General features: G+C 52.6%; 2 protein-coding genes across 2 annotated transcripts in view; one reads left to right on the plus strand and one right to left on the minus strand.

The window, feature by feature from the left end:
- The window catches only part of ABHD12B (abhydrolase domain containing 12B), a 36,287-nt gene extending 18,809 nt beyond the window's left edge, over positions 1-17,478 (plus strand). Inside the window, exons 4-13 of the mRNA XM_075926181.1 lie at positions 1,380-1,499; positions 2,111-2,141; positions 3,530-3,575; positions 3,663-3,792; positions 6,718-6,758; positions 7,417-7,496; positions 8,667-8,749; positions 10,942-11,020; positions 13,677-13,801; positions 17,368-17,478. Coding sequence (XP_075782296.1) covers positions 1,380-1,499; positions 2,111-2,141; positions 3,530-3,575; positions 3,663-3,792; positions 6,718-6,758; positions 7,417-7,496; positions 8,667-8,749; positions 10,942-11,020; positions 13,677-13,801; positions 17,368-17,392 — 760 coding nt within the window. The 3' untranslated portion in view covers positions 17,393-17,478. The remainder of the gene's footprint in view (positions 1-1,379; positions 1,500-2,110; positions 2,142-3,529; positions 3,576-3,662; positions 3,793-6,717; positions 6,759-7,416; positions 7,497-8,666; positions 8,750-10,941; positions 11,021-13,676; positions 13,802-17,367) is intronic.
- A 985-nt stretch (positions 17,479-18,463) lies between these two features.
- The window catches only part of PYGL (glycogen phosphorylase L), a 42,378-nt gene continuing 35,323 nt past the window's right edge, over positions 18,464-25,518 (minus strand). Inside the window, exons 18-21 of the mRNA XM_075926180.1 lie at positions 24,929-25,136; positions 21,422-21,556; positions 20,210-20,276; positions 18,464-18,843 (exon numbers count right to left, since the gene is read on the minus strand). Of these exons, the coding sequence (XP_075782295.1) occupies positions 18,643-18,843; positions 20,210-20,276; positions 21,422-21,556; positions 24,929-25,136 (611 nt within the window). The 3' untranslated portion in view covers positions 18,464-18,642. The remainder of the gene's footprint in view (positions 18,844-20,209; positions 20,277-21,421; positions 21,557-24,928; positions 25,137-25,518) is intronic.

Below are 25,518 nucleotides of genomic sequence, written 5' to 3' on the forward strand. Positions count from 1 at the left end.
TTTCAGAAGATCTCTTCCAGAAAAGCGTCTTCCGAAAGAACTCGGCAGTCTAGACATAGCCTGGAAGCAGGAGCCAACGTGTAACCGAAATGGAAACGGATGCTTCTCAGTTAACCGTTAAAACGGTTACCCCCTTACTGCCCTACTTCTATGCTTTTCCAATCTCAAATGACAGCAGTCGTTGACACACCCAGCTACCGTGTGGTACACCATGAAAAAAATCTGTCTCTGCGTAAACTTTCTAGATTCTCCAGCTAAATCCTTATTCTTGCAGGATGCCACAAAAAGCTTGAGCGCTGAAGCAAAGCTGTAAGCTCCTCCTGATCTCCAGGATGTGCTTTGTAGTCGTGATCATAAAACCAGTCGTCGTGTCTGGATGCAAAGGCCTTGATACGTCAGGCACCCAATCGGTCTGTGCGCACAATCCTGCATGAACAGGGCTAGAGAGTCTGATCTCTAACCTCCTGCCCATGCGCCCCAAAGGGCGGCAGTAAGCGTACAATGTCCATGCGCCTACGGGCACGGCAGAGGAAATCTGTCCTGAATGTCCATGAGCAGCGGAGTGCTGCAGAGCCGTACGTGCGTTGGTCCCCGTTATTCCTATTCGCGGTCTCCCAAGGCATGTATTCAAAGCCCTTTCTCTGGCTCACTGATCACGGTGTAGCTCGTGGCCACTGGGCTGGGAAAACGTAGCTATTTTTAAAACCGAGAATTGATGTTGCTTTATAGCAGGGATGGGCAATAATTTTTGATGGAGGGGCCACTCCCAAGAATTTGGAAAATGGTCGAGGGCCGCCCACGTCCATGATGATGGAGGAGCAACGGGGTCTGGGACGGAGGTTGGGTGCAGACGGGAGCTTGGGGGAAGCGAGTGGGGTGCAGGGAGGAGTGTGGGGTCTAGGAGGAAGATTGGGTGAAGGAGGCCGGCCAGATTATGCCTCGCTCTGTCTGAATTAAAGACAGACCAAATACAAACAGTTTGTTCCTCTTTGCAAAAGGGTATTTCGTGTAGAGAAGTGAACAGAGAAATGGCTGGACTCGGGGTAACAAGAGGCTCTGCTTGCCCAGGTTTTGAAGGCCGTTAACTAAACACAGTTATTTGATTTTGAAAACAAGCAGTCCCGTGACACTTTAGAGACAAACCAATATCTAGGCTCAAGAGTTTTCGTGGGTCAAACCCACTTCCTCAAGCTCACCGACCTATATATTGGTTCGTTTTTGGGTGCCACAGAACTAACACCACAACCTCTCTGAGCCTTTTAAAAAAATCTTCCTAGCGTCTGATGCATGGATCAGTAGCACGTCTCCTTTGGCCTGAAATGGAAACTCCAGATGTACACGATCGAGCTCGGTTAATTACAGGCTCTTGGTTCTTTTAGGCATGTGTTGCCTGCCAGCAGGGGGACAGAGGCTCAAGGGAAGGACCACAGCTGGTATGAAGAAGCTCTTGCAGACGATAATCCGGTTATAATTTATCTCCACGGCAGTGGAGGCAACAGGTGATGAACAGAAACCTGCAAATGTAGCATTAGTCTGATTTTGTCGGGTATAGTGTGTGGGTCGTAACTGACATCCGGGATCACCTGCTGCAGGCAGGAATAGTTTGGCTCAGGGCTGGGCAAGATGCGGCCCGGCATCCGAATCCGGCCCGCGGACGGCATCTGGCGGCTTCCTATTTATAGCCTGTTGCCCGTGCCACTGACTTTCCAGGCTCAAGCAGCAGGATCCTATTTAAATGGCTCCCGGCTCCCACTGGCGGTGCTACCCTAGCAGAGGCCGGAGCCGCGAACCTTTTAAATAGCCTCGGTGACACGGTAGCAGCAGGGCCGGGAGTCGCGAGCCCTTCGCTGTGTTTTTACTTCAAAGCCTCCGGCCCCAGACAACTCTGGCGAGAGGCTAGTCCCCACCCCTGCCCCTTCCAGGGGGTGGAGCCGGCCCATGACCACGGAGAGCGCCACAAGTTCTAAAAACAACTTTTTGTTGTCAAAGAAGTGTCATGACTTCTATTCTGCCCTTTGCCTATAATCCGGTGCCCCCCCTAAAGAGGATGTGTTCTTAGAATCAATGAATCCTTGTTAAAGCTATTTTTTCCCCCCCAACTCTCTTACAGGGCTTCTGGGCACAGAGTTTCCTTGATGAAGGTAGGTCAGACCAATTCAAGTGGGTATCGAAACTCTCACAGCCCAGTGTCTCCAGTTCTGGGCACCACATTTCAAGAAAGATTTGGAGAAGGTCCAGAGAAGAGCAACAAAAATGATGAAAGGTTTAGAGAACATGAGCTAGGAGGGAAGACTGAAAGAACTGAGCTTGTTTAGTTTGGAAAGGAGAAGACTGAGGGGGGACATGAGAGCAGCTTTCAAGTATTTCAAAGGGTGTTACAAGGAGGAGGGAGAAAACTTGTTCTCCTTGGCTTCTGAGGATAGGACAAGAAGCAATGGGCTTAAACTGCAGCAAGGGAGGTTTAGGTTGGATACTGGGAAAAACTTCCTTCCTGTCAGGATGGTGAAACACTGGAATAAGTTGCCTAGGGAGGTTGTGGAATCTCCATCGCTGGAGATATGTAAGAGCAGGTTGGACAGACACCTGGCAGGGATGGTCTAGACGGTGCTGGGTCCTGCTGTGAGGGCAGAGGACTGGACGAGATGACCTCTCGAGGTCCCTTCCAGTGCTAGAATTCTGAGATTCTACGTGTGGGGTACAACAGCTGGTACAACAAGCGGCGTTCTGGGATATTTGCTGGCCTAGGAAGCGAGATGTCCCCAACCAAGATGGGTCGGGCTAAATCTTTCCAGCAAGCCCATTGCATGCATTGCGTGATGGCTAGCTGTAGGGCAAGTCGGTCCTAGCTCAGGGGGGTTCAAACTTTTTTTTTCTCGTGACCCAGTTGAAGAAGATGGATGTCGCCACCCAATATAATTTGACTAGATGTGGGCTCTGGGATGGGGTGGAGGAGGAGAGCTTTGGGCTCTAGGAGGGGTTAGGGTTCAGGGCTGGGGCAGAAGGGACTTACTTTAACTGGCTCTCGGTCAACGGTGGGGGGCTAAGGCAGCTTCCTGCCTCTCCTGGCAGCACACACCATGCTGCCCTCCAGAAGCAGCCGGCAGCAGGTTCCCAGCCAATGGGAGTGTGGAGCTAGTGCTCAGGGCACGGGCAGTGCACGGAGCCCTGCGCTCTCCCTGCCCCCCCCCCCACCTAGGAGTCGGGTCTGTTGCAGCTGCTTCTGGGGCACAGTATAGTCTGCAGTGCCAGGACAGGCAGGGAGCTGCCTTAGCCCCCCACACTGCTCACCTGATCCCTTTGCAGCACCGAGACCCAGTGTCCAACATCTCTCCCCCCCACTGGGTCACCACCCATCGCTTGAAAACCGCTGCTCTAGCTGGTACCAATCCCTTCTTTTCATGGCGTGGGGCTGCTCCGCCGTGCGCTGGTTCTTCTAGCGCCCTCCGGTAGCTGTGCGCTTTGTGCAAGAAATACCTTGGCTGCCGTAGCCCGTCCCGTGCCGTGTAACGCCGCTTGATCTCTTAAACAGGCGCTGAGCGGTGCTGGCTTCCACATCCTGGCTCTCGACTACAGAGGTAAACGTCCACCCCAACCTGAGGCTGTTCCACAATTTAAAAAAAAAAAATTGTTCCCTTGGTAACCTCCTCATCTGCTCACCCCAGGGTACGGGGACTCCACTGGCTACCCCAGTGAGACGGGATTCACCACAGACGCCCTGTTCCTCTATGACTGGGTAAAAGCCCGCAGCGGAAATAGCACCGTGGCCGTCTGGGGACATTCCTTGGGGAGCGGGTAAGTGGGGTGCTGGGGACGAGGGATGGAGAGTCTAGGGGTTGCGGGGAAGCATCCCGTCTATTGGCGTGTAGATGTGTGGGTGGCCAGACGCGTGTCGCTGCACTAGGGTGGGTTTTAACTGCAAACACGTAACGGGGAATCTCCCCTCAGCTCGGCTGTTGCTGGAACTCCCTTTGAATCGAGGCAAGCCATGCCGGATCCCGTTTCGCCCAGTGGGCCTTGTTTTTAGTAGGAACGTTTGTCTTTCTGGTCACACTTCTTTGGTGAGGGTATGGCTAGACTGCGGGGTTTTTCGGGTTACCAACGGTATCCTGAAAAAACTCTGCTGCGTCCAGGGAACGCATCTGCTCTTCTGTGCGCAAAAAAAAAAAAAAAAGAGCGGAAGAGCAAACACGCTCTTTCAGGAGCCCTTGTATTCCTCGTACCACAAGGAAGAAGGGGGCTTCTGAAAGAGGTTTTTTCCCCCGACATTTGGCCCAGTCTAGATGGGCCAAATGTCGGAAAAGCCTCTTCCAACAAAAGAATTGGGAAAAAGTACGCCAAATGCAGAGTGCATTTGGTGTACCTTTTCCTGACAAACACTTAGGGCTGCGTCTAGACTGGAATGATTTTTCCGGAAATGCTTTTAACGGAAAAGTTTTCCGTTAAAAGCATTTTCGGAAAAGAGCGTCTAGATTGGCACGGACACTTTTCCGCAAAAGCACTTTTTTGCGCAAAAAAGCCCCGATCGCCATTTTCGCGATCGGGGCTTTTTGGGGAAAACGAATCTGAGCTGTCTACACTGGCCCTTTTGTGCAAAAGGACTTTTGCCTGAACAGGAGCAGCATAGTATTTCCGCAAGAAGCACTGATTTCTTACAGTAGGAAGTCAGTGCTTTTGCGGAAATTCAAGCGGCCAGTGTAGACAGCTGGCAAGTTTTTCCGGAAAAGCGGCTGATTTTCCGGAAAAACTGGCCAGTCTAGACACAGCCTTGTAGTCTAGCTGGACCCTGACTTCTAAGGCACTGAACTCCATCGCTTGCCTGAAGGAGGAATCCGGTCCTGGGCCAGACATCTGGAAGGATGCTAAAGTTGCGCCCACGTGTTAAGGGGTAAATGGGATGTTCTGAGTCAGCGATTCTCAACTGCTGAACCGAGACTGCTTGCTGCCAGGCCGGGGTTGGGTTACGCCGCTCCCTCCGCAGCTGTTGGGAAAGGCGTGTCCTGCCCCGCCGTTTGGCCAGGCAGGGGCAGGGTCTCTTCTCGGCCGTGGAAGAGCACTTTGCTACGCAGCAGGGGGTCATGCGGAGCCCAGCTTGGCAGCTGTAGAACAGCCGCAAGCTGGGCAGCAGCGCTCGGCTGCTGGCTGGGAGGCAGCACAAGGCTAGGTGAGGGGGCGGGGCAGGCACTTCGGGGCTCCGGGGGTGAGGCTAGTGTTGGAGTGGGGGGGGGGGGGACTGGTTCTGGGGGTAGGGCTAGTAGGGAAGCTTTAAGGGTGTGGGGCTCTAAGAGGCAGGGGGCTGACATTGGGGCATCTGGGGTTGGGAGCAGACACTGTGGGGCCCGTAGTGGGGAGGCTGTGGGGGCAGGACTGGCACTGTGGGGCCCTGGGGATTGGTCTAATATTGGGGGCTGGTGCGGGGGGGGGCTCTGGGGGAGTTGGGTGCAGTGAGGCTCTGGAAACAGGAGGCTGGCACTGGGAGTGTCTGGGGGGGCTCTAAGGGGCGGGGGCTGGCACTGAGACATTTGGGATGGGGGGCTGGCATTGGGGGTAGCTGGGTGCAGGGGACTCTGGGGTCAGTGGCTGGAGCCGGGGGGTAGTGGAGGAGTAGGGGGCTCTAGGGGTTAGGTCTGGCACGGGGGGGTTCTGGAGGCTGGGGCTTTTGGTGGACTGGTAACATTTTATTTGCATATTTGTTGTTTGCATAGTGAATATGCTAATATGCAAATAAGATGTTACCGGTCCACCAAAAGTTTGTGAATGGTTTTGCAGGTTGGGAACCGCTGTTCTGAGTAACTATAGACCTGTGAGTGACAGCTGTCCTCCTAGCGACACGTGTAGCTAATGACGTGTTACAATAAAGTAATAGAATTATGCCAGTTAACACGGGCAAATGGATTTTTCCAACTCTTTCTTGTAGTTGACCAAGGTAACGCTGCTGTGATACAAACGTCTCAGGCATTTGAGTTCTAAGCACCATATACCATCTTGTGTAAGAAACTAGAAAGATACCAATTCATGGTGCCCCAAAATGGAGAAGGCTAGCTGGCTGACGCGTAAACGGGGAATTATCTTTGAGAGGGGATTTTTAAGTGGGTTCCTCGGCAATTGGTTCTGGGCCCTACTTACAATCCCGTAGCCAAAAATGTTCCTGTGAGCATTGGCTGTATAAACGGGGGAATCCTGAATCGAGCGGAGGTTATTTTATTTCTGTATCTGGTACTAGTGTGACCACTGCTGGACTAGCTCAGGAGTTGTCAGTTGCAGAAGGATGTTGGAAAAATTGGAGAGGGCTCGGAGAAGAGTCACGAGAAGGACTAAATTGAGTTTGAGACCCCTAGTTAAAAGGGCTGTCTGGGTGATGGAGGAGTCTCCAGTCTATCAGAGAAAGATAAAACAAGAACCAAGGGCTGGAAGACTAAGCTGGAAAAACTTGGACTAGAAATAAAAGGGTAATTAACCATTGGAACAATTGGCCAAGGGTCATGATGGCTGCTCTATGCCTGGAAATACATAGGTCAAGATTGGATCTTTCTGAAAAGTTCTATTTCAATCACAACTGTTTGGTCTTAGGATAGGAATTGATTCAGGGATGTCCGGGGGGCTGTTATGTGGGAGATCAAGTGAGATGAACCCAGTGGTCAGTTCTGGCCTTAATCGATTCATCTCTTTGTTTAAAATGCCCCGCCCTGTGTTCCCTGACTGATCTTTCCTTTCTCACAGGGTAGCCACAAATGTGGCTAGAAAACTTCTTGAAGAAAGAGGTAATTTGCCAATATTCATCACCGTGAACTCGCCCATGAGCTGGGAAGAGCAAGAGGCCGTCACGGCTCCCTGTGGTCGTGGCCAAACTCAGACAAGCCCCATGGTTGCTCTACCCTACGCTGGCTAGGGTCTGCTCCGAGGGCATCAGCCAGGACTCGCTGGAGGGCGCTGTACTTCTGGTGTTGCCTGGGGGGGCCGGGGTGGGAGAGTTGGGCGGTGCCAAGGGAGCAGAGAGCAGCTGCCCAGTGCTGTCTGGGGCAGCCCTAGAAGTTGAGGTAACTTGAAGATGTTCCGAGCCTCTTCCATTTTCTCAATATGCAGCTGAGGGGGCCTGATCCCCCGCTCATTGTAGTCCCTGGAAAGGCCCCACAGCGGAGCAGGCCTCGTTTCAGGCATTAGGTGGAGCCCCTGAATAGTGGCAGAACAAGGGCCTATGTCTAATCTGTTGTGGGGAGGGGTGGAGGAATAAAACAGCCGCTCGGCACATGAGAGCATCTGGCTTTCATAGACTTGACTCTCTAACTTGCGGGGGGCGGGGCTTGAGGGGGCGGGGCCTGTGGAGCAGTGAGTCATGCAGGTGGGAGGCACAGAGGCAGCGCAAAGGATGTCGAATGGTCCCTCGCCTGATGAGTCTCCTCCCTCCTTACTGTTTCCAAGGCAACCAGGTGGACCTGATCGTTCTGGAATCTGCATACACCAACATTCGGGAGGCAGCCGCTCACATCCCCTTCACCAGAGTAAGGCCACCGATTCCCGGCCACCCGGCACCGCCGCGCGTGAAAACCGAGGGCACGTGGCCAGGGAGACTTGTCCAAGTGGCAGGGCTCGGGTGTCCCTGGCTGTCCCGTGAGGCTGGGCGGGAAGCATGTTATTTACACGGCTGACAGCTGGCGGTGGAGCTCTGGTGACCGACCAGCGTGCAGGCGTAGGAAGCGCAATGGCAGTCTTGTCTATGGAGGTCCTTTGGTAATAGGCCATCGCTGGGCTGAAAGCCATGTTGGGGAGCCATGAACGTGCGCGCGTGTGTGTGCGCGCGCCCACTAAGGCTGCTGTCCTACTGGTGTTATACAATATTTCATAGCATCCTAACACTGTGTCCCTCGGTGCAAACTGTAAGCCATGGCCGGGGGGCCAAAATGGGAACATGACATGGAGGCTTTAATGCAGCCATCTCAGGAGACCCTCTTAATCATTTAGCTAAAAAGGCAGACGTTGGTGAGACCCACCGTAAAGCAGGTAGCTTTAGGTACAGGGAAATGGCTGGTCGGTATTGACTAGTATCTCTGGATCAGTACGTGTTAGGGTTCCCTTTGGGGACGGAGGAAATCATCCAAATTCCCTCCCTCTCCCCCTCGTGTTACAAGACACGGAGGGTTTAGCTGGGAATGCGATGGGTTGTGTCTTGTTAAAAATGTGGGAGAGACCATGTGCAAACCCGCGTTCTGCATGGACTCCGGTTACAGTAGAAATGGAAGCTGGATGGCAGGAGACTCCCAACCCTCAGTAGTATTGGGGGTAGGAGCTGTCCAGCGTGACCCCCTGACACCAGCCTGTGAATCTGGGGGAGGAGCAGGGGCAGATATAGGGCAGGGCGAATGGGGCGGCCGCCCCGGGCCCCGCGCTTCAGAAAGCCCCGCGCATGCGCCGTGGCAAAGGGGGGCCCCGTGGAATTATGCTGCCCGGGGCCCCGCAAAACGGTCATCTGCCCCTGGGGAGGAGAGAAACCACCCCTCCCCCTCGGACGTGCCTAAGAAGCCAGACTTGGGTGGGAAGAAGTAGCACCTGGGAGGTGTGGAAAAGACAGACCCTAAAGCATGTAACGTGAGTTTTCTGGCATGAAGCCTTAAAAGCGCGTGAGTTATAAATACAAACCTGGCAAAGCCGATCGCTCCCGCTTTCTCCCACAGATCTACCGCCAGTTCCCAGGGTTCGAGTACCTCGTCCTCGACTCCATGGCCCTGGGAGACATGTATTTCCGCAGCGACGAAAAGTGAGTCACGTTTCGGGGCCTACGGCGAGGCATCCGTTCCATTGCCCCCGTGTTCTCAAAGCTTTGCCCGAGGCTTGGCCCGCAGCCGGTTTAGCGGTGCAGTTTTATTATGGCCTAAGCTTCTGACCAAGTGAGTTGCCGCTCATGTAAGCTGATGCCATAATAAAATTCAGTCTGTAAGGTGCCTCCTCCATTCCCTCCCACTTTGGTCTGGCTGTGCTGTAGTTGGAACTCCTTGCTTTTTATCCTGCCCTGGCCTCTGTGGAAGGGAATCAATTTTTCTCTCTCTTTCTACCACAGCCTTTCAAGTACTCGAAGGCCACTCCCATGTCCTGCCATCAATCGCCTCTTTTCCAAATTAACCCTTGCCGGATCCTTCTTAATCCATCTAGCTCTTTTTTTGAGCCCTGTTAAAAGTCCTAGCCTTCACCACATCCTCTGGCGAGGAGTTCCGCAGGTTGACTGTGCGCTGAGTGAAGAAAAACTTCCTTTTGTTGGTTTTAAACCTGCTGCCCATTAATTTCATTTGGTGACCCCTAGTTCTTATATTGTGGGAATAAGGAAATAACTTTTCCTTATGCTACCAAGTGATGACTGTCTCTCCCCCCCCCGCCACACACACAAGCCTATAACCCACCATGCCCATAGAAAGCGTTCAGCAACCCAGTCACTGCACAGTCTTGAAGAGGGAAGGAGGAACTGGCAAAGCTAGGCCATTTTAAGTTTGGCGTTTGCTACAAGCAGCGTCACCGTGGCTCGAGGGTAAAATCCAGTATTCCAAGGCCAGGTCTATACCAGGGAACTGTTTCAAAATTAGTAAATTCAACTTAACTCCTGATTTAACAAAATTGAACTAGCGTGTCCTCGCTACGGGGAGCCTTGCAGTTACTCCGAGGCAGGCTCTGCTAACATGGACGCGCTACCTCAGACTTAGAGCCCCAAGAAGCACTGGGTGGGTGGATAATTAGTTCAAATTACTCTGGGGCATCGTTACTTCGAAATAGCGGCACCCGTGCATCCACAGTCCTGCTATTTCGAACTGTTTCGGAAGGAGTGTTACTCCTGATGAAAAGCAGGAGTCCAGATTTCGAATTCCACGGCCCTTTATTTCAAAATGCTGGTTGTGGGTTAGCGTTCTGCCCCCTTCTCCTGCCTGGCAAGACACCGGAGGAGGCGGTATAAGGGACCCACTTGAGATAACGGGCTTGACCTAAGAGGGGTTATTTTGAAATAGTCCTAGTGTAGACTAGGGCCAACAGGACCGTATTTATGCCTTCTGGGCTTCTGCATGTGTATGTGGGGAGTATTTCCATTCTCAGCAGTGTCCCAAAAATCAGACCTTTCTAAGGCCCTCTTTGTGCAGCTGGTAGCTAGGGTTGTGAACAACTAGTCACGTCCCCTCACCCGCTTGCTGCCTCTCTGAAGTGCCCCTTCTCTTCCACCGCTGGCTTTCTGCTCCCCACGGCGCTTTCGCCTTTGAAATGTAGCAACAGCCCTGGGGCGGAGGCCCCCTTATCGACTCATGAAATTATCAACTATTCAATTAGCCAATTAATTGAAATTTTACATCTGTACTGGGAGCATTCTGCTCCGGTCCGTCTTAAACACAAGGGCTACGTCTAGACTAGCATGATTTTCCGGAAATGCTTTTCACGGAAAAGTTTTCCGTGAAAAGCATTTTTGAAACAGAGCGTCTAGATTGGCACGGATGCTTTTCCGCAAAAGCACTTTGTGAGGAAAAGCGTCTGTGCCAATCTAGACGCACTTTTCCACAAAAAAGCCCCGATCACCATTTTCGCCATCTGGGCTTTTTTGTGGAAAACAAATCTGAGCTGTCTACACTGGCTCTTTTGCGCAAAAGTTTTGGGACTTTTGCCCAAACGGGAGCAGCACAGTATTTCTGCAAGAAGCACTGATTTCTTACAGTAGGAAGTCAGTGCTTTTGCGGAAATTCAAGCGGCTAGTGTAGACAGCTGGCAAGTTTTTCCGGAAAAGCGGCTGATTTTCTGTACAAACTGGCCAGTCTAGACACAGCCAAGGCGTTCTCTGAACAGTACACGCTCCAGCTAAACTGTACGGCACTTAGGTGCAAAGTTCGTTAGGAATATTGGCTTGAGGGGTCGCTCTCCCTGCCCTAACACTGTGCACCAGGCTAATGAACCAGCTTCAACGTGCTCTGTTTTCCCCCGCAGTGTTAAAGTGCTCTCCAGTCCCCTCTTGATTCTGCATGCGGAAGATGATCCCGTCTTACCCGCCCACCTGGGTCAAAAGGTAACTCTTCTCCTCATAGAATCATAGAATAATAGGACTGGAAGGGACCTCAAGAGGTCATCGAGTCCAGCCCCCCGCCCTCAAGGCAGGACCAAGCTCCATCTACACCATCCCTGACAGATGTCTATCTAACCTGTTCTTAAATATCTCCAGAGAGGGAGATTCCACCACCTCCCTTGGCAATTTATTCCAATATTTGACCACCCTGACAGTTAGGAATTTTTTCCTAATGTCCAATCTAAACCTCCCCTGCTGCACTTTAAGCCCATTACTCCTTGTCCTGTCCTCAGAAACCAAGAGGAACAAATTTTCTCCTTCCTCCTTGTGACACCCTTTTAGATACAGGCAGTCCCCGGGTTACGTACAAGATAGGGACTGTAGGTTTGTTCTTAAGTTGAATCTGTATGTAAGTCGGAACTGGCGTCCAGATTCAGACACTGCTGAAACTGACCGCCAGTTCTGACTTACATACAGAATCAACTTAAGAACCCCAGGCGTCCCCAAGTCAGCTGCTGCTGAAACTGATCAGCAGCTGATTCCAGGAAGCCCGGGGCAGAGCAACTCTGCCTGGGGCTTCCTGTAGTCAGCGCTGGTCAGTTTCAGCAGCAGCTGACTTGGGGACGCCTGGGGCAGAGCAGCTGGGGTGCTGCTGGGTTGCTCCAGTAGCGCCGCTCCTGGGTGCTACTGGACCAACCTAGCAGCACCCCATCTGCTCTGCCCCAGGGTCCTGATTCAGCCGCTGCTGAAACTGACCAGCAGTGGCTGAATCAGGACCTGGGGCAGAGCAGCTGGGGTGCTGCCGGGTTGGTCCAGTAGTGCCCAGAGCGGGCGCTGCAGGACCAATCGGCAGCGCCCCAGCTGCTCTGCCCCAGAGTCCAAAACAAAAGCTTGGTCCGCTGGGGGGGGGGAGCACACTAGCTGCGCCCCCCCCCCCCCCCCAGCAGACCAGGGACACGGGGAGCAGAGCCTCTGAGGCTTTGCTCTGGCAAAGCCTCAGAAGCGCGGGAACCTGCCCGGTGCCCCTGGTCTGCTGGAGATGGTCTCCAGCAGACCAGGGGCACTGGAGCAGCTTACGGGCGAGAAAGCCCCGTTCGTAAGTCGGATCCGCGTAAGTCGGGGACTGCCTGTATTTGAAAACCGCTATCATGTCCCCCCTTAATCTTCTTTTTTCCAAACTAAACAAGCCCAGTTCATGAAGCCTGGCTTCATAGGTCATGTTCTCTAAACCTTTAATCATTCTTGTCGCTCCTCTCTGTACCCTTTCCAATTTCTCCACATCTTTCTTGAAATGTGGCGCCCAGAACTGGACACAGTACTCCAGCTGAGGCCTAACTAGTGCAGAGTAGTCCAAGCCAGCTCTGCCACTGTAGACGGGCTAGGTTGGGGAAAGGCGAGTCTGAGACCGTTTTACAAACAGGCCCCGTTACCCGCCGCAGTGAGATTACTCCTTATAGACCAGCAGCGTCTCTCCTGACTCCCTTTGTGTTGAATTGACTCAGTGCAGAAAAATGCTACACAACGCAGCTGGGATTTTATTGGGGGTGAAAACAGCCCTTCCCATGCTACAGCCCCGTGTCTCCCTTGGGTGTAAGTGCCCTGGCCGTACGGCATTGCTACCAGCCCCCCATACCGCTCTGAGCTACACCCTCCTCTTCAACGCCCGTCCCTGAATCCCCGTCTGACTAACTCAAACTCTAGTCTCTCCCCTTTCCTCAGATCCCAAACATTCCCCTTGTCCGGCTGAGTCCCACCTAGAAAGACCTGCCGCAGCCGGGACTGCTGTGCCGACCCCAGAACTAGCTGACGAGCCGCTCCAGCAGAACTCCCGCCTCCCCGGGGTCTGCGCTAAGCTGCCTCACGCTCAAGTCGGGAGGCAGGGCTGGAGCACCGTTAACCAGACAGCAGGGAAAGGGCAGCTTAGCTGCCTAGGCCCCCCCCTTCTCTCTGCTGTGGTGCCCGAAAGACAGGGCTAGTGGACCCATCGCTGGACTTATTCAGTGCACCCCCGTTCAGTTAGTTCCTAAGACAACCACAGACTGGCCCTGGCCAATGGCTTTCCTAGGCCCGTGTGTGAAACGGGGTTCACAGCCTCGCCCTGGGGTTCAGGGCCGTGTAAAGTACATACCTGCTGTAGCCATTCAGCTGTACTCTAAATCAGGGGTTTTCTGACGACGGGTTGTGACTCAGCACTGGGGGGTGGACTGTCGGGCGCTGGGTCTCGTGGCTGCAGGGGGGTCAGGTGAGCAGTGGGGGGGCTAAGGCAGCTCCCGCCTGTCTGTGCTGCCCCCTTGAAGCGGGTGCCAGCAGGCCCGGCTCCTGGGGGGCAGAGCTGCCTCCGCCCCGAGCACTATCTCCGCACTCCCGTGAGCTGGGAACCTGCCGCCGGCTCCCTCTGTGGCGCAGCCTGGTCTGCGGTGCCAGGAGAGGCAGGAAGCTGCTTTAGCCCCCCTGCTGCGCCACAGGTAAGCCCCTCCAGAAAGGCGGAGCTCCCCCCTACAGCCTGAGGCTCCCCGCCGCCGCACGCCGGAGACCTCACGCCAGTCACATCCTGTTGGGTCGCGGGGCACCAACCACTTCAAGTGGGGCATGAGGGAGCCAGTTGGGAAAGGACGGCGCTGACTGACCCGACGAGGCCTCTTTTCTCCCCCCCCCCCAGCTCTTCGAGATTGCGCTCGCCGCCTATGAGAACAAAGACCAGGTCCGGCTTGTTTCCTTTCCGGAGCAGCTGGGCTTCGCCCACGAAAACATCTGTTCCCACCCAGAGCTGCCTGACATCGTCAAGTAAGTCCTGCCGGCTGGTCAGTGCAGCTCGCTCAAGGGCGTGGGTCCCTTTAGGGCACAAGGCCTGTGCCCAGCTAGCACTATTACCAGGGGTGGGCAATAAATTTTGAAGTGGCCACAGGCTGCCCCAGAAAGGGCGGGGCCTAAACTGGAAGGGGCGGGGCCAGCATGCTTCAGGGCTGCCCCACCTCCACCCCATGATCGGTCTGGGGTTGGGGGAGCCCCTTTGCCCCGCCCCCGCCCTGCGTGAGCGTACGGCACTTTGAAGTGCTGCGTGCTCCTCGGGGGAGGGAGGAGAAAATGTTGCGCGCTCCTCCCGCCCCCAGGCCCATCAGGGATCCGGGCCGCAAAGGCCCTTTTGCCCACCCTTGCGCTCGCAGCAGCTGGCTGTGGAGGTGCAAGGGGAATGCAGCTTTAGACCAGCAGACAGGGTACAGACGCTCTCCTCCGCCCCCCACGGGCACCTTGGAGAGATGAGCAAAGGAGGGGGGGCGGGGCTTTGAGCTTCGCCCTAGAGCTGCCTGCTCGGTCGCAGGGCGTGAGGCTGTGCCCCATGGGCTGCTGGGGAGGGGAGGGGGTGGCAGCTGCTCTTCTCCACCTGTGCAGCTTCTGCTCGCTCTAGGAAGAGACCGCAGGCTTCCCTGGGTAAGCACCGAACCCCTCCCAGTCCTGTGCCTCTGTCCCTGTTTCACTGTGGACTAGGCTGCAGTGTTGCTGGCCACCACTAGGGGCTGCTAGACCTGGCAGAATCCTGCTGCAAATATAATGAGAGTGTAGGGGGAGGTTCTTGGCCGCTGCAAATCTCCACCTGCCTGGAAGGAAGGAAAGAGGGTTTGTGCAGGGAACTCCTTAGCCGAGGCTGGTGTTTGTCCCTCTGCATCCCTGGGGAGTGGGAGGGGCTAGAGAAACAGGCATGGGGCTATCACAGGGATTTCTTAACTCTCTACGTGTGGGGGATTCTGTCCAAGGCGTATTTGTGTTTTGAAATAAGTTACCAAAATAATTCCAAGTGGCATAAGAACGGCCAGATTGGGTCAGATCAACCGTCTGTCTAGCCCAGAACCCTGGCTGACAGTGGCCAATGCCAGATGCCTCAGAGGGAATAAACAGAACAGGGACTCAAGTGATCCATCCCTTCTTGCCCATTTGCAGCTTCTGACACAGAGGCTAGGGCCACCATCCCTGCCCATCCTGGAAATCACCACTGATGGAGCAATTCTCTGTGAACGTATCTACTTTTTTTTTTTTTTTTTTAAATCCTGTTAGTCTTGGACTTTGCAACATCCTCTGGCAGGGAGTTCCACAGGTTGGCACTGCAGTGTGTGAAGTAGTGCTGTCTGTTTTAAACTCACTGCCCATTAATTTCCTTGGGGGTTGCTAGTTCTCCACACCAGTCAAGATTTTTTTTTTTTTAAGACCTAACCTAGCCCGGCTTAGTTGTCTCTCTTCAAGCTGAGAAGTCCCAGTCTTATTTGCCTCGTGGTAGCCATTCCAAACTCCTAATCCAAGGCTACTCAACTTTGGAAGCTCCAGGGGCCAGAATGATACTCATAGCACATGCTGGCTGTGTCTACGCTGGCGTGATTTTGCGCCAAAGCAGCCGCTCTTGTGCAAAAACTTGCTGCCTATCTACACTGGCCGTGTGTTCCTGTGCAAGTTCTACTGTATGAAATCAGGGCTTCTTGTGCAAGAACTCTGATGCTCCTGCTCAGGAATAAGCTCTTTTGCGCAACTGTTCTTGTGCATGTTGCCTGTCTATACTGGCCTCTTGAATTTCTTATGCAAAAAAGCTCTATGGTTAAAATGGCTGTACCTTAAGCATGGCTGCAAATAATCTTTGTAATCATGCCTGACTGTGAAAACAACTATGGCAATGCTACACAACACACAGGCCCCATTTAAGTCAGCTGTGCTGCTATTTATAAAAAGGCAATGGTTTTCCACCCATACGACAGCACTTTTAATGAGCAATGATAGTGCAGGAATTTAACTACTAAAATGCATCTCAACAGAAGACCATTCTATTGACTTGTGTAGAGTGTGTTCCTAGTGGAGGCCACGTGTAAATCTAAACTGCACCATGGGCTGTATGCTGAGTAGCCCTCTCCTAATCTTTTTTGTTCCTTTCCCAATGTTAAGATCTGTTCTGAGCCAACCACATCAGCGCACAATATTCAAGAGAGGCAATAGGAGTCTGTCTTATCCTATAGCCCTTTCTTAATGATTCCCAACACTTTTTGCCTTTGACTGCCACCACACATTGAGTGGATGGTTTCAGAGAACTACCCAGTGACTCCCAAAATCACTCACGTGATAGCTAATTGTCCATTTTATACAGAGTTGCAATTGCTTTCTAATATTTTGCATTTATCAAATTTCATCTGCTGTTTTGTTGCTATGATGGTCTTATGGAGAGTGTATACACTGGTGCATGATTTTTTTTAATAGATAGAGGGAGAGGAAGGGATAGCTCAGTGGTTTGAGCATTAAACCCAGGGTTGTGAGTTCAATCCTTGTGGAGGTCATTTAAGGATTTGGGGCAAAAAATTGTCAGGGATGGTACTGTGAAGGCAGGGGACTGGACTTGATGACCTTTCAAGGTCCCTGCCAGTTCTAGGAGATAGGCAATCTTCATAACTAGTCTTTTATTGGCAAATGACTTGCAGAATTCCCCCAGGCATGTGTTATATACACAGTGCAGCACATAAAATTCAGACTGGGCAGCGACCAGGCACCTGAATCTGTGCTGTATCAAGATGAGACGAGGATTCTGTCCCTCAGCATCTGTGTCCATGTTCTCGGGGAGGTGGGATAGGTATTGGAATTCATAAAACATTCTGGTTCCAAGCTTCCTGGGGAAGGCCTCTAATTCAATAAATACAGTCCTTCCCCATGGCCAACACCTCCATGCCCAGTGTGTGTACTACTTTGGGAACCCCTGCTGTATTCTGTAATCCCCTGCTCTTGCAACACTTCACAGGTTAGCATTACAGAAGCACTCCACCTGCTGTGCTGTACCACATTAACAAGCCTCAGCCACTACCGTGAAGGATATCCCATTACCCTCCCATTAGTGGAGCACTCAGCCTACGCTAAGGATCCCTGTCATTATGGGATCTGAAGAACAAGCCCTGGATCCATACACCACTGGATCAAGTTTATCTAGTCTGTTCTGACTCAGGCTATGTCTAGACTGCAGCAATTTTTCCAGGATACCAGAGGCAGTATCCCAGAAAAGCAGTGTCACAGCCAAGAGATGTATCTGCTTTTCCAGAAAAGCAGATGCGTTCTCTCCTTCAGTGTACACCTCATTGTGAGGAAGGGGGGAAAGCTCAAAAGATTTTTCCAAAATCTGGTGCTGTGAAGATGCATCAAGTTTCAGAAAAACCTTTTTCTGCTTTTCTTTCAAACGATACACAAGTTGCCGTTTGCAATGTGTGTCTTTGACTTTTCTTTGTAGTCAAGACGTAGCCTTACCTTCTGTCTGGGGAAGAGACAAATGAAACACTCAGCCATTAGCTACCAGTGAAGTGGGAGAGTTTAGTGTTACACTTCTTTTGTTGCAGAGACTTCCTGAAGAAGTTCAAGTGATAACACCTACTCCAGGGGATGCTACCTGCGCCACAGACCGAAGCGATGCCCTGGCAGAGACTTTCAATAAAGCCACAACACCACCATTGATTTCAGTTACTTGATTTTATCAGAAAGCGGCTTGACTATGCTAGAGCAGGCATACCCAGCGCGTGGCTGTATAGCTCTCCCCCCGCAGCCGTACGCAGGAAGGGTAAACAATTCAGGTGACACATTAAGCGTTCTTGGATTACAGCCACATCTACACTGGCACTTTACAAGTGTGAAAAGACACCTCTCCGAGCGCATCACGTTCCAGTGCTGTAAAGCACCAGTGTGCCTCAGGCTACAGCACTGGGAGCCTCTTGGCGCCTCCTCTCGGCGAGATGGTTTACAGAGAGGGCTGCCTGGTGCGGCCCCTTTTCCTTAAAAGCACAACTGTGGCAGCACATTAAAATGTTAACTATAGACAAAGCCTTAGTGCAGCTCTTAAGTGCTAAGCTTTTTTTGAAATGACAAATTTACCCAGGGCTCTATCTGCAGGACAGGGCATCTCTGAAACTCCCAATTACATGATCTACTAGGTCAGGGCTTCAAGTGGCATGGAGAAGAATTGAACTGCAGCCCGCCTTGGGATAGCTAAGCCCTACGGGGCAGTGTTTGCACAAGGAAGCTAGGGTGCCCATGCTGGTAGCTGCTGCATCACGCACCATGAAATGGATTCGGATCAGAAAGGGAACTGGTACGGGCTGCTGGAGGAGCAATGCACGGGGCCCAGCGAAAGCAGAACAAGTAGTAATGGGCTTACATTGCAACCAGGGTGGTTTAGGTTAGTATTTCCTAATACTGAAACTAAATCACCCTTGCTCCAGCTGAAGCCTATTTCTCCTTGTTCATGTCCATCGAACAATTGATCACTGGCTGAACAGCCCTAAATATTTAAGGTTTGTCAGGTCTGGCTCCAACCCCTCCCCCCCCCGCTTTAAGTAACATCTAACATGGACAGATACAGGAAAATATCATGGGTGAGTCCACACAAGCAGCCCTAGCTTCTGTTTGTAGGCTTCAGTGAACTGCATCGAGTGCACTAGATATTTCAATTGGCACTTTTATTCCAGCACCTAAAGCAAGCCGTTTGTATTCTAACACTGTGTTCTGGAGACTCAAGTTCTTGGGAAAGCCGATACAAATCGCTGCTGACGAGTGATGGGAATGCATCTATGTTACACCCCATCCGTACTAGGGACAGCTTCCGCTGCAACATCTCGGAACTACATCTTCAGCTTTTCAGTGGCATCGTTGGGTGTCTTGTCATCGGCCACATCCCTGGGTTGGTTTGGGGGAGGAATCTTCAGGTCAGAAGGCTCCACATTCCAGATGTCCCGGGCATATTCCTTAATGGTCCGGTCACTGGAGAACTTCCCCGAGGCCGCGATGTTTCTAATAACCATTTTGGTCCACTCTTTAGCATTCTGTAAATTAAATTGAGCCGATCACAGAACTTGAAGGCAGAGACACTGTTCCTGCGAGTATGCTTGGCAAGGACTCGCACCGTACCTGTTCTACTGAGTTCCTAAAAAGACTGGTAAATGCGTATCTAGGACTCTAGGGAGACTGCCCTGCCGGGAATGGCAACATTACTATAGGACCCAAGAGAGGGTCTGATGTTTGAGGGAGGGCAAGTTGGAAGACTGTGGGGGGGGGGGGGGAAGCAGCAGCTAGGAGAGGGTTAGCTGGCTTCGTGTGTGACCCGGTCCCAGTACAGACACTTTCAGGTCTCTGTTGTATTGGTACCTACAAGAGCTTTGAAAACGGAGCAGCTGATCCCGAGCAGAGTTAATGCCCCTTTTGGAAGCGCTGTTTCTGAATAGCTCTGATACAAGCTTGCTAGGGGAGATACCAGTGAGCAGCTCACAGAACAGCTGCATCCCCCAGCAGCCTCCAGCCAAGGGAGAGTTTCTTGCTCTCCCAGCTAGTGGTGTGACAGGTCACTACCATCAGGTAAGCACTAAAGAATCTGAGTCGTGGGTCTCAGAGACCAATGCACCGTTATAGTCAAGTAACGATTAAGTCACGACCAGTAGATGCAGTGGGCTAGAGCCACTTCACCTAAACCAGTAGAGACAGTGGGTCCCAGCAGGGGATTTACCAGACCAACCCAGTAACCTCAGCACAAGTGAAGAGCGGCTTTCGAGATGCTCTAACTTGCATCAGGGAATAAGTTCCCTACAGACCCCTTTGGATCCTTAACCCAGACAGTGCTGGATTTATGAACAAGCTAAGGCCTTGTTTATACTGAATGGAAGAGCACTGCTACTGCAATTGCTCTTCCAGAGTTTGATTAGCAGGTCTAGTTAAGACTCGCTAAATCAAACTCAGAGGACTTCTGCGTCAGTGGCTAGTACTCCTGCTCTTGTGAGGAGTAAGGAAAGCAGAAGGGAGCATTTGCTTCCACTAGCCTCCTGATATGGGGATTCCACCAGGCTTGGCTTAATGGAAGCCGACTCCAGCTATGGATGCTGTGTAGCCAGAGTTGGGTACCTTAAGCTGAGCTGCCGGGTATAGTGTAGACCTGGCTTAAGTAAGCTGTAGTTGAGGGCCTCAGTTTATGAGGGGCCCCTAAACACACAAAAAATTAGTAGTTTTTAGCTACATCCTTGCCTATGTGCCGGTATATACACAACTATAAAAATGTATTATTTCTATTTTCATTGTCCTTTCTGTTAGAAGAATACACGTTTTGGGGAATGCTAAGGGGCCTCTCAAACTTGAGATGGCTTAGTGTGTCAGCATGTGTTAATCCAGCCCAGCTTGTCTTGTTCCCGGCCCCATTCTTACCATAAACAGCTGGCTGACTTTGTCTTGGCATTTGACATAAGCCTCATAATCTGCAAACACTTTAAACCTATTGGAGCAAAAGAAAGAGCAAGTCACTCCCCTGCTCGACAGACGTTGCCAAGAGCTGGGTGACAGCTGAGCAGTTGAGTTTTCTGTTTGATATTGGTCATTCGGCTGCTCTGCTTAGAACTGAAACGGAAACAAGGGGAAATCCTTCACCAAACACGGCAGTTTTTAGATTGCCCCTGCCTAGAACCAACCCCCCACCCTCGCCTGTATCCAGGTGTCAGTGCAAAGAGATACAGAGCATCCAAGACCGTGACAAAGACGTTCAAGGGAGACAAGCTGTCATGGAAACCAATATCGTGTATTCCCATAGCACCTGCAGCTTGCACTACATGGTAGGTACAGCATCCTCTGTCACACGCAGCTTTCAGGCCAAGCACCCACCCTCCTGGTCTGAAATAGGGAAAGAGCAAGCACGCGACATGCCGGTTACTAGGATGTAAAATCCCAGGTAATTAGCTGACCCGTTAAATGTTAAGTTTAACCAGTTAACCGATTAAACGGGTTTGGGTGGGGGAGGACCACAGGCGGGGGCTGCTCTGGAGTGTCCCCCACCCACAGCGGGCCCCAGCTCTCACCTGATCACCCTAACTGGTAGCAGGGGAGGCTTACTGGTTAATTGTCAAACATCCTTTCTGGTTACTGCTCAGATCCAGGGGAAACTGGCTGTACCATTCAAAAAGGCTCTGGGGAATCCTCACAGCTCAGGAACAGCCACCTCTGGGTACATTTGTGCCCAACTGTAGCGGTTTTATATTCCCCAATCGGAATACAAGAATCTGCTGAAATCAAGGCCAGCGAGTTCCAAAGCAATAGAGCTGTAAAGAGCCTCCCCTCCCCGCCAAAAGGGCCCAAACCTGCTTTCCATCACTCTAGCTCTCAAATACAGACACCTCGGGGGGAGGAGGAAGGAGCAGCCAGCGCTCTGCACATCTGGGCTCCAAAGAGCTCTGGCTAAAGACACGGCGGCCAACAGCTAAGTGCCATGGAGGGGCTGGACCACAGCGCCTCAAGCCCCCTCCGGACATCGCCACGCGCCCTGGGAAGGGTGACGAGCTCCGGGGAGCTTGCTGGGCTCTGCACCGGGCGCCTGGGAAGGCAGGTATTTTGACCCCAAAGCGGAGACCGCCGCGCCGGGACCCCTACCGGTCGTGGTGGAACAGCATGTTGCTCAAGTCTTTGAAGAGGTCGGGCTGTTGTGGAGAGAAGAAGCCGCTTCGGATCTGATCCATGGCCTGTTTGAGCTCGGGCAGCTTGTCGTAGTACTCCTGGGCGCTGTACCTGGCGTGCGGAGGGAGGGACCACGTTTAACGGTCTGTCGGGTCTAACGATGCGACACGGCAGAGCCCTACGGCCAATGTTAATTCACTAGTCAAGTGCTCTGGAGCCCTCTACTGGTTCATCCCTGTGATGCAACAACCCTTTAGCGCAGGGCTGGGGAACCTAAGGCCCAGGGGCCGGATGTGGCCCCCCAGCTTGTCTGAATCCGGCCCCCGAGGCTCAGGGCACCCCCTGCATTGGGCAGCCCAGCGCACACCATCTACTAGCCTGGGCCTGCCTAGACTCTGGTGTGCGGGGGGGAATGTGGGGAGGGTCCTTCTCCTGTGTCAGTGAGGGGACTGGTTGGGTTTTTTTGGGGGGAGGGGGCTTCTTGTGTGCGACCCCCAAACTGATTTTTCTGTGGGTCAGTGGCCCCTGACCAAAAAAAGGTTCCCCAACGCTGCTTTAACAAACTCTTTCCACTTGCATGGCATCCAGACCACTTCTTAACGGGGGGTGGGCAAGAATTTCTGATTGGGGGCCACTCCAGGATTTTGGTAGGTGGTCAAGGGCCGCACTTTTCTGTGGGGGGGCTGGGATGGAGCGTGGGGTAGGGGACAGGGGTGCAGGAGAGTGTGTGGGGTCGTTTGGGTACAGGAGGGGGTTGTGATCAAGGGGCGGGGATTGGGGTGCAGGAGTAGGGGGAGAGTTGTGGGGGGTGGGGGGGGTCTAGGGCCTTGGAGAGAGTTGCGACCTGGAGGAGGAGGGTGCAGAGGATTTGGATGGTGACCTGGGGCACAGTTAGGGTTCAAGCAGGCTCTGGGCGGGAGGTGCTTACCTAGGGGGCTCCCAGCCAGCAGCCCTGCAGGACTCTGAGGCAGGCTCCCTGCCTGCCAGAGGCCCCAGACTGCTCAAAGCAGCTGATTGCTCCCTGTGGCTCTCTGCTCCGGGGGCCAGGTGAGGCTTACAGCGCCGTGGGGCGGCTCCGTGCCATAGGGACCCATTGGGATGGGGCAAGCCCTAGCCCATATCTTGCCCAGCCCTGTCCTAATGACTTCGTTCCTTGCCCAGGTAAACCCAGGACTCTAGGCTGAATTACAGCAACACCCCTAAATGTCAAGTCACCATGACCTGAGGAAACGCATCTTAGAAAATTCCAGGAGCTGACTGAGGAGATCTGAGTCATCAGCATTATTTCTGAAGAGTCCCAGAAGACAGGAGAGATTCCAGAAAGCTGGAAAAGGGCCAGTCTAGTGCCCATCTACAAAAGGGAAGGAAGGACAACCTATGGAATTACAGAGGAGTCAGTTTAGCTTCTGTACCAGGAGAGAGAATGGAGCAAATAATTAAGGAATCCATTTGCAAACAGCGAGAAAATAAAGGTGACAAGTAACAGCCAGGACGGATTTTATGGAACAAATCATGTCATACCAATCTGAGATTTCTGACCAGTCGTGTGGATAGGAGGGAAGTGGGGGAGGTGGTACAGCTAGACGGTCGTAAGGAGTACGGTACAGTCTCGCACGACCTTCTCATTAACAAACTAGGGAAATACAACGTAGCTGGAGCTACTATAAGGTAGGTGCATGACTGGCTGGATAACTGTTCGCAGCGAAAACAGTGATCGATGGTTCACAGTCATGCTGGAGAGGTGTAGGAACTGGGGTTCTGCGGGGGATCAGTTCTGGGTCCTTCTGTTCAGTATTTTCACTGGTGATTTAAATAATGGGACAGTGAGAGCAGGGGTGTAAAATTCCGATTTGGCTAATCGAATTGTGGATGCAATTTGCATCGACTATTCGATTAGTCGACAAAGGCAGAGGTGCCTTTAAAGTGTAGCAAACAGCCACTTCCAAGGCGAAAGCACTGCAGGGAGCATGGGGACAGCGGGGGACCGGCTCCGTGCTCCCCATGGCGTTTCAAAACAGCAGCGCCGCATGGAACCCGGGGTCAGCTGGGGACACAGGGGGAGTCCCCAGTTGACCCCGGGCTCCATGCAGTGCTGCCGCTTTGAAATGCCACATGCAGCCCACACCAGCTGGGGAACTGCCCCCTCCCCTGCTGTCTTTCCGAGAGAGGCAGCAGGGGGTGGGAAGCGACTCGACTAGCCTCTCGATTATCCAATAGGTGTTTGCTTATTGGATAGCTGACTAGTCATTCACTTCCTTAAGAGAGAGCACACTTGTAAAGTTTGCAGATGATACCAAGCTTGGGGGAGGGAAGGAGAGGGGGGGAGTTGCCAGGGCTGTGTAAAGTTTGCAGATGATACCAAGCTTGGGGGGGGAGGGGGTTGCCAGGGCTGTGTAGGATAAGATGAAAATTTAAAAAGTTCTAGGCAAACTGAAGAAATGACCTGAGGTAAGTAGGATGAAATTCAACAAGGAGAAATGCAAAGTGCTTCCCTTAGGAAGGAACATTCAGCTGCACACACACAGAATGGGAAGTGACCGTCTAGGAAGGAGTCCTGCAGAAAGGGAGCTAGGGATCATAGTGGGTTAATACGAGTCAGTATAACACTGCTGGGGAAAAAAAAAAAGGAAAGTTTTATGGGCTGTATTAGCAGGAATGTTTAAGAGACACGAGAAGTCCTTCTTCTGCTCTACTCCATGCTGATTAGGCCTCAGCTGGAGTCGTGTGTCCAGTTCTGGGCATCACATTTCAGGAAAGATGTGGACAAACTGGAAAGAGTCCAGAGAAGAGAAAAAAATGATCAAAGGTCTAGAAAACATGAGCTGTGAGGGAAGACCGAAAGAATTGGGTTTGTTTAGTCTGGAAAAGAGACAATTAAGAGGAGACATGACAGTTATCAAGTTCTTAAAAGGTTACAAGGAGAAGGGAGGAAAATTATTCTCCTTAACTCCTGAGGATACGATAAGCAACAATGGGCTTACATTGCAGCAAGGGAGGTTTAGGTTGGACATTAGGAAAAACTTCTTGTCGGGGTGATTAAACACTGGGATAAATTGCCTATGGAGGTTGTGGAATCTCATCTCTGGGGATATTTAAGAGCAGGTTGGACAGACGCCTGTCAGGGATGATCTAGACAGTGCTTGGTCCTGCCGTGAGGGTAGGGGACTGGGTTTGACCTTCCAGTTCTAGGATTCTTTAGAGCTACCCTTGGAAAGCGACTGGCTACTGAGCCAAGTGGCAGTCTGAACATGCAACGGGGAGGCTCAGAGTTACAGCAGCTGTCTTGGGCCCAGGATATTAGAGAGACCAAGTGGGAGAGGCAACACCTTTTACTGGACCGACTGCTGCTGGGAAGAGCCAAGCTACGGCGCGGTCAGCAAACAGCATGATCCAAGGCCTCCTCTGCTAAAGGCCCAGCGCACAGGGCCGGCGATGGCTTTCCCTCCTCCCTCACAGCTCTCTCGCGCTCTACGAGAGCCTCACCCTTTCTTGTCCAGCTCGGCGACGTCCTGGACCCTCATGCCGAAGATGAACAAGTTCTCTTCCCCCGCCTCCTCTGCCATCTCCACGTTGGCTCCGTCCATGGTCCCGATGGTCAGGGCTCCGTTCAGCATGAATTTCATGTTCCCCGTCCCCGACGCTTCCGTGCCTGCTGTGGAGATCTGCTCGGACAAGTCCGTGGCCGGAATCACTGCCAACAAAACGCACCAAGACGTTCTCAATGCCGGGCTTTGTTCCCAAGGCCATCGGAGTCCACTTCAAGTCTTGCTGTGACTCCGTCCTTGGCGCCACGGCCCGGCTTAAGAGCCGCATCCTCTGAAAGACGAGTTGATCGGCGTGACATAGGGCAGCGGTTCTCAGATGCTGGGTCGAGACCCAGGACTGGGTGGTGGAATGTCGGGCCCGGGGGCTCGCTTCTGCAGGGGGTCAGGTGAGCAGTGGGGGGGCTAAGGCAGCTCCCTGCCCGTCCTGGCCCCGCAGGCTGTGCTGCGCCCCAGAAGTGGAGGGGAGGAGGAGAAGGGGAAAAGAGTGCACAGGGCTCTGCACACTGCCCCTGCCCTGAGCACTAGCTC

The sequence above is a fragment of the Pelodiscus sinensis genome, chromosome 4 (assembly GCF_049634645.1).
Source record: "Pelodiscus sinensis isolate JC-2024 chromosome 4, ASM4963464v1, whole genome shotgun sequence".
In the NCBI taxonomy this organism is placed as follows: Eukaryota; Metazoa; Chordata; order Testudines; family Trionychidae; genus Pelodiscus; species Pelodiscus sinensis.